We start from the raw sequence: 12,847 nt of genomic DNA, 5'->3' as shown, positions 1-12,847 counted from the left end.
GCTGGGAGGCTTTGCTCTATCAGTGACGTTCATTTGATCTGGAACTCTTCAACATTCTTTCCTTCATTCTTTTACACTCTTGGAGATATGTTTATTGATTAGTTAAGTGCTGCTGCAGAAAAACAGTTTGTTTGAAAGCTGATCATTGATATATATATGATTTAAAAGCACATAATTCTACAATAACATTATTTCAGAAAACCCTATGATCGATTATTAGGCCTCTGTCTATCTAGCTATCTAACCATAGATGAAGGGCCAATAAACACCCATAGGGCCCGCAATAAAATCACGTTATCATTATTATTACTTACACTACATTACACCATGCAAACCATGCTGACTGATGCAACACGGCAACTGCCAATGTGAGCAAAGGCAGCTTGACAACAGATTCATGTACTTTGATTGGTTGATTTGTTGGCTGGTTGGTGGTTCTATGCTCCCAGATGGCCGTATTTCTGTATAAAGCTAATCCGTTTAGCATTTTTCTCTTATATTTTGTAAATGTTAGAGAAATAGACACTTTTTAATCTCCTGTTTTTGTAACCGGATAATACATTTAAGGTGACTTACAGGACATCTCACCAAGATAAGATGTTAGCAAGCTAAGTAGCGATACAGGAGCATCGCCGTGACAGGTTTTACTGAAACAAATCAATGAAACTTGGCACAGCAATGCTCCTGTATCGCTACTTAGCTTGCTAACATCTTATCTTGGTGATATGTCCTATAAGTCACCTTAACCCCTTAACGCCTATTGTCGCATATATGCTACAATATTTGACTCAAATATGCAACATACCATTATTATTATAACATTATAACATAAATTATTACCAAAATACCAAAATTACTATTTATTTTTTGTGCAAAAGTGAAATTAATAATCTCAACATTATTTACCATCTACTTAAAGGCAAAAACACACACAAAACATTTTTTTATATACAGCTATATAAATTCAAGCGTTAAGGGGTTAAATGTATTATCTGGCTACAAAAACAGGATTTTGAGATTGAAAAGTGTCAAAATATTGTATGTATTTCCACACAGGAGCATCGCCATGGCAGTTTGTTTTTTTTTTTTAAAACAAATCAGTGAAACTTGGCACAGCCACATTGTATTAAAAATAAAAAACACTCCATTTCAGCGCAGACCACAATAGAGCATAATGGTATTATTGGCCCTCCTTTAATTATTAGCCCTCCTTTCTTTGGTAAGTGATTATAGAGTATCAGCATCCTTGCAAAGTATTGCTTATCTTCAGGGAATGCCCTGAGAAGTGATAATAACTCTGATTAAGCCATAACTAAAAATAATTGTAAGTTGCATCCTTACTTTATTTTGTCTCATAATTCTGATTTTGAAATGATCAAACTCTACACAGGCGTAACAGCAGCATTTCTCACCTGGCAGATTCAACTCTCTCCAACACAGGAAAGCCCTGAGGACCTCTCGTGTTGTGAGCCAGAAAGATGATGTTCATCTCTGCATCATGTGTTTACGTGCCATCATGAACTATCAGGTATCCACATCAACTAACCCATTGTGTGCTGTTCTTATGTCATTTGTTACCGCCAACAATTTATCTGAGACTTTTGGGAGGTTAGAAAAAAAAAATACTTCATGAGGTTAAAAGTGCACTGAAAAACTTACGCATAAAAAAAGTTGTTTCAACTGGGTAAACCTGAATGAATTAAATTGTTTGGACTTAAGTTTGTTAGTTAGATCAACTCTAACTTATAAACATATCCTATTTTGCCCCACTGGCAACAAAGTGTGTCATTGTCATTTTGTACTAACAAAAAAAAAAAACCAAACAAAAAAAAATCTCAAAGGTACTAATGCAACTTTTTCCACTTATAAAAAAATCTGGGCATAAATGGGTTACGTTCAAACACTTAATTCATTTAGATGTTACCAACTGAAACAATTCATTCAAGTTGGTTCAACTATTGTCTTTTTTCGGTGTGTAGTCACTTTTGATTTTCCACAAAATTGACAAAATGTACAAAGCTAATGCAACTTTTTCCACTTATAAAAAATATAATCTGGGCATAAACGGGTTAAGTTCAAACACTTAATTCATTTACAGTAGATGTTACCAATTTAAGTAGTCACTTTTGATTTTACACAAAATTGACAAAATGTACTTTCTGTCAAAATCTAGTTATTATGACGTATCTGTATTTATCAATTCACTGCAGGTCTGTTTATATATATCTTGCTAAATCACAACATAAGTTGCCCCAAGGTGATTTCTATGTTACAATGCAAAAATACAGATTGATTTTATTGCAGATAAAGTATTTATTTTGGCCGGCGTGGGGTTCCATGGAAAAGTACATGTGTAGAATCTAACAAAGCTATGACTCATTTTGGTTAATCAAGTGAAAACATCGGAACTGTAACTAAGCTTAGTATTGAAAATGGTCAAAGTAGATCTATGTGAGTATTCTCGTTCCTGTCCAGCAGATATTCGGCAAAACCTCCATTTATGAGATCTCTCGTAGTAAAATCATGATGTTGCCATGGAGTCTTTTTGCTGGATTTTAAACCACATGGGCCATAGTATCCTAAATGGTTTCCAGATTAGCTAATTTAGGAATCCAAGAAAATCCTTTTTCATAATTTAAATAGAAAAAAATAAATAAATCAAAAAGAACTACACCTTTAATGACTGTCACCCAAAATGACAATAATTCATGACAATACTGTCTTATTGCACATGACTTTCAACATTTAGCCTCTTGCATTTGCTCCATATTTGTTTTGCCCTTTAAAGTGAAAAATTAATTATTGCAGCAGCTGGACGGATGACTGAGTTTTCATGTATATATATTTTATCAGTCCGGGTTCAGTCTGGTGATGAATCACCCGCGTTGTGTCAACGAGATCACGCTCAGCCTCAACAACAGGAATCTGAGGTTAGTGTGAGTTTGAAGGTGAAGGTGTTTGTTGTCATCTAACATGCTGTGTGTACCGACATCTTGACATCTTGACATTTGGTGTTGAATCTCTTTCTCAGGACAAAGGCGCTGGTTTTAGAGCTGCTGGCAGCCGTGTGTTTGGTGAGAGGAGGACATGACATCATCCTCTCCGCCTTTGACAACTTTAAAGAGGTTCGACAGACCCTTTTTTCATCAATCATTCAATTTTTTTTTTCCAAAAAAAATGCATTTATTTATTTACAGTATTTATTGAGTAGCAGTGGCGGCTGTCAAATTTATTAAGCTGAAAAGTTAACTGTGATGGTGCTCAACTGATATCTCACTAAAACATTTGGCTGAAAGTACAGGTAATCTTGGACTTTTGTTATATGAGTTTATCTTTGGCTTGGATTTTTATTATTATTATTATTATTAAAGCCAAGACAAACAGAACAAAAGAGCTGAATGTTGACTATGCTGTAGCAAAAACATAGAAGTTCTCAAAAAGGTTTACCATGCCAAGATCAGTGATGAAGCAATACTTAAAACATTTAAACCAACAAATGAAATTAAGCCCTAGTTTTAATTCACAGGACAGAAATGATTAAATCTAAAGTCCATTTAGAAGTGGCTTTTCATAAGCTAAAATACAATACAAAATATATATCAAAAGGGCTTTTCAATGTTAAAATCAAATATCTGCTAAATCTGCAGTTCGGGTCAGATGCGGATCAAACTTAGTCTGTTCATTGAGAGTGCCAGTTTACACCTCATTGTCACAAATGAGAGTGATTGAGGCACATTTGATTGAGATATAATGCAAAATGCACACCAAATGGGCTTTTCAATATTAAATTCAAATGTCCACAAAATCCACAATCCAGATCAGATCTGGATCAAACTTTGTCAGATGATAGTGAGCGCCAGTCTGTACCTCGCTTTCAAATATGAGATTGACTGGGGCACGTTTGATTAAGATATAATGTAAAATATACATTAAAAGGGGTTTTCAATCTTAAATTTCAATGGCCAAAAAATCCACAATCCAGATCAGATCTGGATCAAACTTTGTCAGGTGATAGTTTTCTCTGGGCCCCTCCCCAATCGGACCGGGAGTGACATGTTTAGCCGCATGTTCTCCTTGAATTGCTGGCTGTCTGAGTGGTGTCCAAAAAATGAGGTGGGCTTCATAGATAATTGGCAAAGCTTCTGGGGAAAACCTGGTCTTGTTAGGAGAGACGGCATCCATCCCACTTTGGATGGAGCAGCTCTCATTTCTAGAAATCTGGCCAATTTTCTTAAATCCTCCAAACCGTGACTATCCAGGGTTGGGACCAGGAAGCAGAGTTGTAGTCTTACACACCTCTCTGCAGCTTCTCTCCCCCTGCCATCCCCTCATTACCCCATCCCCGTAGAGACGGTGCCTGCTCCCAGACCACCAATAACCAGCAAAAATCTATTTAAGCATAAAAATTCAAAAAGAAAAAATAATATAGCACCTTCAATTGCACCACAGACTAAAACAGTTAAATGTGGTCTATTAAACATTAGGTCTCTCTCTTCTAAGTCCCTGTTGGTAAATGATATAATAATTGATCAACATATTGATTTATTCTGCCTAACAGAAACCTGGTTACAGCAGGATGAATATGTTAGTTTAAATGAGTCAACACCCCCGAGTCACACTAACTGTCAGAATGCTCGTAGCACGGGCCGGGGTGGTGGATTAGCAGCAATCTTCCATTCCAGCTTATTAATTAATCAAAAACCCAGACAGAGCTTTAATTCATTTGAAAGCTTGTCTCTTAGTCTTGTCCATCCAAATTGGAAGTCCCAAAAACCAGTTTTATTTGTTATTATCTATCGTCCACCTGGTCGTTACTGTGAGTTTCTCTGTGAATTTTCAGACCTTTTGTCTGACTTAGTGCTTAGCTCAGATAAGATAATTATAGTGGGCGATTTTAACATCCACACAGATGCTGAGAATGACAGCCTCAACACTGCATTTAATCTATTATTAGACTCTATTGGCTTTACTCAAAATGTAAATGAGTCCACCCACCACTTTAATCATATCTTAGATCTTGTTCTGACTTATGGTATGGAAATAGAAGACTTAACAGTATTCCCTGAAAACTCCCTTCTGTCTGATCATTTCTTAATAACATTTACATTTACTCTGATGGACTACCCAGCAGTGGGGAATAAGTTTCATTACACTAGAAGTCTTTCAGAAAGCGCTGTAACTAGGTTTAAGGATATGATTCCTTCTTTATGTTCTCTAATGCCATATACCAACACAGTGCAGAGTAGCTACCTAAACTCTGTGAGGGAGATAGAGTATCTCGTCAATAGTTTTACATCCTCATTGAAGACAACTTTGGATGCTGTAGCTCCTCTGAAAAAGAGAGCTTTAAATCAGAAGTGCCTGACTCCGTGGTATAACTCACAAACTCGTAGCTTAAAGCAGATAACCCGTAAGTTGGAGAGGAAATGGCGTCTCACTAATTTAGAAGATCTTCACTTAGCCTGGAAAAAGAGTCTGTTACTCTATAAAAAAGCCCTCCGTAAAGCTAGGACATCTTTCTACTCATCACTAATTGAAGAAAATAAGAACAACCCCAGGTTTCTTTTCAGCACTGTAGCCAGGCTGACAAAGAGTCAGAGCTCTATTGAGCTGAGTATTCCATTAACTTTAACTAGTAATGACTTCATGACTTTCTTTGCTAACAAAATTTTAACTATTAGAGAAAAAATTACTCATAACCATCCCAAAGACGTATCGTTATCTTGGCTGCTTTCAGTGATGCCGGTATTTGGTTAGACTCTTTCTCTCCGATTGTTCTGTCTGAGTTATTTTCATTAGTTACTTCATCCAAACCATCAACATGTTTATTAGACCCCATTCCTACCAGGCTGCTCAAGGAAGCCCTACCATTATTTAATGCTTCGATCTTAAATATGATCAATCTATCTTTGTTAGTTGGCTATGTACCACAGGCTTTTAAGGTGGCAGTAATTAAACCATTACTTAAAAAGCCATCACTTGACCCAGCTATCTTAGCTAATTATAGGCCAATCTCCAACCTTCCTTTTCTCTCAAAAATTCTTGAAAGGGTAGTTGTAAAACAGCTAACTGATCATCTGCAGAGGAATGGTCTATTTGAAGAGTTTCAGTCAGGTTTTAGAATTCATCATAGTACAGAAACAGCATTAGTGAAGGTTACAAATGATCTTCTTATGGCCTCGGACAGTGGACTCATCTCTGTGCTTGTTCTGTTAGACCTCAGTGCTGCTTTTGATACTGTTGACCATAAAATTTTATTACAGAGATTAGAGCATGCCATAGGTATTAAAGGCACTGCGCTGCGGTGGTTTGAATCATATTTGTCTAATAGATTACAATTTGTTCATGTAAATGGGGAATCTTCTTCACAGACTAAAGTTAATTATGGAGTTCCACAAGGTTCTGTGCTAGGACCAATTTTATTCACTTTATATATGCTTCCCTTAGGCAGTATTATTAGACGGTATTGCTTAAATTTTCATTGTTACGCAGATGATACCCAGCTTTATCTATCCATGAAGCCAGAGGACACACACCAATTAGCTAAACTGCAGGATTGTCTTACAGACATAAAGACATGGATGACCTCTAATTTCCTGCTTTTAAACTCAGATAAAACTGAAGTTATTGTACTTGGCCCCACAAATCTTAGAAACATGGTGTCTAACCAGATCCTTACTCTGGATGGCATTACCCTGACCTCTAGTAATACTGTGAGAAATCTTGGAGTCATTTTTGATCAGGATATGTCATTCAAAGCGCATATTAAACAAATATGTAGGACTGCTTTTTTGCATTTACGCAATATCTCTAAAATCAGAAAGGTCTTGTCTCAGAGTGATGCTGAAAAACTAATTCATGCATTTATTTCCTCTAGGCTGGACTATTGTAATTCATTATTATCAGGTTGTCCTAAAAGTTCCCTAAAAAGCCTTCAGTTAATTCAAAATGCTGCAGCTAGAGTACTGACGGGGACTAGAAGGAGAGAGCATATCTCACCCATATTGGCCTCTCTTCATTGGCTTCCTGTTAATTCTAGAATAGAATTTAAAATTCTTCTTCTTACTTATAAGGTTTTGAATAATCAGGTCCCATCTTATCTTAGGGACCTCATAGTACCATATCACCCCAATAGAGCACTTCGCTCTCAGACTGCAGGCTTACTTGTAGTTCCTAGGGTTTGTAAGAGTAGAATGGGAGGCAGAGCCTTCAGCTTTCAGGCTCCTCTCCTGTGGAACCAGCTCCCAATTCAGATCAGGGAGACAGACACCCTCTCTACTTTTAAGATTAGGCTTAAAACTTTCCTTTTTGCTAAAGCTTATAGTTAGGGCTGGATCAGGTGACCCTGAACCATCCCTTAGTTATGCTGCTATAGACGTAGACTGCTGGGGGGTTCCCATGATGCACTGTTTCTTTCTCTTTTTGCTCTGTATGCACCACTCTGCATTTAATCATTAGTGATCGATCTCTGCTCCCCTCCACAGCATGTCTTTTTCCTGGTTCTCTCCCTCAGCCCCAACCAGTCCCAGCAGAAGACTGCCCCTCCCTGAGCCTGGTTCTGCTGGAGGTTTCTTCCTGTTAAAAGGGAGTTTTTCCTTCCCACTGTAGCCAAGTGCTTGCTCACAGGGGGTCGTTTTGACCGTTGGGGTTTTACATAATTATTGTATGGCCTTGCCTTACAATATAAAGTGCCTTGGGGCAACTGTTTGTTGTGATTTGGCGCTATATAAAAAAATTGATTGATTGATTGATTGATTGATAGTGAGTGCCAGTCTGTACCTCGCTTTCAAATATGAGATTGACTGGGGCACGTTTGATTAAGATATAATGTAAAATATACATTAAAAGGGGTTTTCAATCTTAAATTTCAATGGCCAAAAAATCCACAATCCAGATCAGATCTGGATCAAACTTTGTCAGATGATAGTGAGCGCCAGTCTGTACCTTGCTTTCAAATATGAGATTGACTGGGGCACGTTTGATTAAGATATAATGTAAAATATACATTAAAAGGGGTTTTCAATCTTAAATTTCAATGGCCAAAAAATCCACAATCCAGATCAGATCTGGATCAAACTTTGTCAGATGATAGTGAGCGCCAGTCTGTACCTTGCTTTCAAATATGAGATTGACTGGGGCACGTTTGATTAAGATATAATGTAAAATATACATTAAAAGGGGTTTTCAATCTTAAATTTCAATGGCCAAAAAAATCCACAATCCAGATCAGATCTGGATCAAACTTTGTCAGATGATAGTGAGCGCCAGTCTGTACCTCGCTTTCAAATATGATATTGACTGGGGCACGTTTGATTAAGATATAATGTAAAATATACATTAAAAGGGGTTTTCAATCTTAAATTTCAATGGCCAAAAAATCCACAATCCAGATCAGATCTGGATCAAACTTTGTCAGATGATAGTGAGCGCCAGTCTGTACCTCGCTTTCAAATATGAGATTGACTGGGGCACGTTTGATTAAGATATAATGTAAAATATACATTAAAAGGGGTTTTCAATTGTAAATTTCAATGGCCACAAAATCCACAACCCAGATCAGATCTGTATCAAACTTTGTCAGGTGATAGTGAGGACCAGTCTGTACCTCACTTTCAAATATGAGAGTGATTGGGGCACGTTTGATTAAGATATAATGTAAAATATACATTACAAGGGGTTTTCAATTGTAAATTTCAATGGCCACAAAATCCACAATCCATATCAGATCTGGATCAAACATTGTCAGGTGATAGTGACGACCAGTCTGTACCTCACTTTCAAATATGGGAGTGATTGGGGCATGTTTGATTAAGATATAATATAACTTATTCATTAAAAGGGTTTTTCAATCTTAAATGTCAATGGCCACAAAATCCACAATCCAGATCAGATCTGGATCAAACTTTGTCAGGTGATAGTGAGAACCAGTCTGTACCTCGCTTTAAAATATGAGAGTGATTGGGGCACGTTTGATTAAGATATAATGTAAATTATTCATTAAAAGGGGTTTTCAATCTTAATCTTAATCTTCAATGGCCACAAAATCCAAAATCCTGATCAGTTGGATCAAACTTTATTAGTCATGGGAACTCATCGAAACTCTTTTGGTTTCATCACCTGCTCTCCACAGTCTCCATTTGTTCCATAACCAGACTGTACTGACTGAAGTGGTGTAAATACTTGAAACACTTGTTGTGACCTTTCCGTGGCCCTCTCTCATGTTTGCCTGAGAAAGCAGCAACAGACCACCTCCTGACAGAAGGTAGCACAAGCCTGATCTTTAGGAGGAGCTAATATTAATAAAGGTCAAAGATGTCAGAATCAGGGTGGACAGCAGTATTTGTGCAGAGTCATGAAGGAACTTTCAAACCACATGGGCTTTTAGGCAGAGAAGGAAGTTGTTCAGAATTATGGGATGTCCCGCTGTGGCGTGTAACATAATTTATATTGGGCATTCCTACACTGTCATGGTGCATTTAACAACTAATAGGTCATATTAACGATAACACTAACGGCAGTTACCAAGAGCATATGCAGTCTTGCATGAGTCCTTCATGTTAGCATACTAACTGAGGTTAACGGTAAGGGTTAGGGTTTGGACACTGTGTTCCTAACAGGTTAGCAAAACTTTTTCATTAAATTCCCTAATTTGCTATTTTAGGAAATTTTCTAAAATGTCTTGGCTCCACCCCTTTTTTTCTGGAGCCACTGCCAGCTTTAATTACAAGTATTTTCATATTAGCTCAAACGTTTCCAAAAAAGTTTCACGCCAGGTCTGGCAACATACACTGATGTGGCGCATTACGTGTCCACCATGCTACAGAAACACCTTGTATCCTGGATGGCAACCATCCTGGCAGACAACTGGTCAAATCCCCACCTCTCGAAAGTAACCATCTGTCTGCCACAGCCATGTGAAATGTGAGTGTCCCCTATAACCCTTCTCTAGCTGCTGGTGCTGGATCATGTCCAAAAAAACACGCCTCATAGCAAAAGTGTCATAATGGAAGTGATACTCCTTATGTGAATCCTCCTAAAGAACCACTCATTTGACATAAATGACAGGCTCAAACCCCGCTGAAACAACCAGATCACGCGCGGAACTCCTCCGCTTTTCTTTCCATGAAAAAAACTCCTGTAACAGTGGAATGTGCCGTTCATTTCTAAACTGGACGCTGTCTTGATCCGGTATGTCATCTGACTAGCACAGGAACTGCAGAAGACGTGGACTTCAGCACTTTTTCAGCACATTGAGACAGACGTGTGGAGGAGTTCCGCGCATCACGGTGGAGCCGCATGGTGCAAAGCAATGCCGTGATGAAGCCTCACAGGACATGTTGGGGCATGTCCAGCTCATGCTCAATTTCTCGGATAATCACACGACTGAAAAGCAACCGGAAGCCATCTGAAAGCCGTCCTGTGAGACCAACACGGAGGTGGTTTTGTGCCACGCCATGAACGGCACGGTGGCACAATCCTCCGCTTTTGTTTCCATGAGAAAAACTCCTGTAACAGTGGAATGTGCCGAAAAAGTGCTGATGTCCACGTCTCCTGCCTTTTTGTGAAAGTCAGACGACATCCCGGATCAACAAAGCTTTCACGTTCGAAATGATATGGTTGTTTCAGCGGGGTGTGAGCCTGTTGATGGGCGCTCGGAGCGCGGCGCGCTCTCAGACGCTGTGGGCAGTCCTTAAAGTGGCAGTAACACTCCTTAATCTGTGTAATCCCCACAAAATCGTCCCTGAAAGCCATATTAATTTTCCGAACGGTGTCCACCTGGAGGTCTCTCACAGTTTCAGACATTTATTCGCAATAAAAAAACGACGAGAGGGGTGGCCCACTGCTCACACAAAGCCTGCTCACAGGCAAATGACGCAACCGACAGGCATGAAAAAACTCACGCATGCGCACGAAGGTTCAAGCTTGGCTGATGCAATCACACGTGATTCAAATCCATATGGTTTTTGAAAAAAATAAAAAGGTCCAATACTTTTCTAACAGACCTTGTATATATATATATATATATATATATATATATATATATATATATATATATATATGCATTTCTTGTTATACATGATAATTTCACAAGGACCACAGTGGAAATAAGCATTGCTGTATTGTGTTATCAGTGTATCATTGATACATGTTTATATTGATGTTGCAGGATAAACTCAATCAATCAATGAAAAACAATATTTTATTTACGTTTTAACGGACTCTGCAGCAGGGTATGCGTATGCGCATGCATGAGCTTTTGACAAGAGCAAAACTTAGCTTTGAATTAACAGACGTTAGTGTGCACACTAACATCCGCGAAATGTCTTGTAAATCGCTCCAGTGGTGTTATCAGGTTCCAAAAACAGCATTTTCAGTTTAGAAGTTTTTATTTCTCCCTAGCTTTTAACATAATATATGAGACACATTTTATAATTACACATATTTTACAATAGCGGAAGTTAGCTTTGAGTTAGTGGATGTTAGCGTGCATGCTAACATCCACAGAATGTCTTGTAAATCACTCCATGGGTGTTATCAGGTTCCAAAAACAGCATTTTCAGTTTTAGAAGTGTTTATTTCTCACTAGCTTTTACATAATATATGAGAAACATCTTATATTTAAATATATTTGACAAGAGCGGAAGTTAGCTTTGAGTTAGTGAAAGTTAGCATGCACGCTAACGTCTGCAAAATGTCTTGTAAATCACTCCAGAGGTGTTATCAGGTTCCAAAAACAGCGTTTTTGGTTTTAAAAGTGTTTATTTCTCATTAGCTTTTACAAAGTGTATGAGAAACATGTTACACATATTTGACAAGAGCGGAAGTTAGCTTTGAATTAGCTGAAGTTAGCGTGCATGCTTATGTCTGCGAAATATCTTTTAAATCACTCCAGAGGTATTATTAGGTTCCAAAAACAGCGTTTTCAGTTTTAGATTTGTTTATTTCTTGGTAGCTTTTACATAATATATGAGAAACATGTTCTATTTACACATAAACAAAGGGGTTTTGGAGCGCCAGAGAGATCAGTCACTGACATCAGAGCTACTGACAGAGCATAAAAATATGAAACAGAATGTGACTCTTAACCTCTTAAAATACCTCTTAAAATAGGTCAAGGTTAGCCATCTTTGAACTTATCCAAGGTCTGTGTCCCAAGAATGTTCCCTGTGAATTTGAAGACTCTGGCATTAATAGGACTGGATTTATGCTGAGCACAGACAGATGGACAAACAGACAGGCGGACCGACGTAAAGTCTTCACAATACCTGATGGCCTTGGGTAAAAATATGTTTTATTTAAAAGAAATGCATGAATTTGATTTAGAGCAATCCTTGTAAAAACACGGGGATGTGGGTGAACGCATGTCTGCAGTTGTCCAGGTGGGGGGCCCGAATGAAACAGACGCAGATGGCTGATTGACAGGGAGAGGACATTTGAATAGCGTGGTGATACCAAATGAGCAACCATGAAACACTCTGTCAGTTAGATGATGCTGATTCTATGCATGCCCTCACCTCATCAGGTTGTCTACGGCAGCATCAGATAACACAGCACAGAATCAAGTTCCACCGCCTGGCACTTGCGTCAGTGCCGCAGAAACACACACGGGTGTGGAGCGAGAGATAATGAGCAACAGAGAGAGAGCTAGCGATGATACAGTAGACAGAGGCTGACAGAGCCCAGGGACTGGGCTTCCATGTCCCTCGATAGCGGAGCACGAGATGTACTGACGAAAATTATTTAATCATTCATGAGTGGACAAAACAGCAAACATGCAGACTGCTGCAGAATCTGCTGGGCTGTTACATAAGAAAACCAAACGTAGGCAGATTTTCCTGTTTGGTTC

The 12,847-nt window shown here is 38.4% G+C and overlaps 1 protein-coding gene across 1 annotated transcript in view; it reads left to right on the top strand.

The window, feature by feature from the left end:
• The window catches only part of fmnl1b (formin-like 1b), a 76,308-nt gene that overhangs the window by 29,297 nt on the left and 34,164 nt on the right, over positions 1-12,847 (top strand). Inside the window, exons 7-9 of the mRNA XM_034193464.1 lie at positions 1,441-1,528; positions 2,854-2,930; positions 3,032-3,125. Of these exons, the coding sequence (XP_034049355.1) occupies positions 1,441-1,528; positions 2,854-2,930; positions 3,032-3,125 (259 nt within the window). The remainder of the gene's footprint in view (positions 1-1,440; positions 1,529-2,853; positions 2,931-3,031; positions 3,126-12,847) is intronic.

This window comes from Thalassophryne amazonica, chromosome 18 (genome assembly GCF_902500255.1).
Source record: "Thalassophryne amazonica chromosome 18, fThaAma1.1, whole genome shotgun sequence".
Taxonomy (NCBI): Eukaryota; Metazoa; Chordata; class Actinopteri; order Batrachoidiformes; family Batrachoididae; genus Thalassophryne; species Thalassophryne amazonica.
Note: the sequence above shows the minus strand (reverse complement) of the source record. Positions and strands in the feature narration are given on the sequence as shown.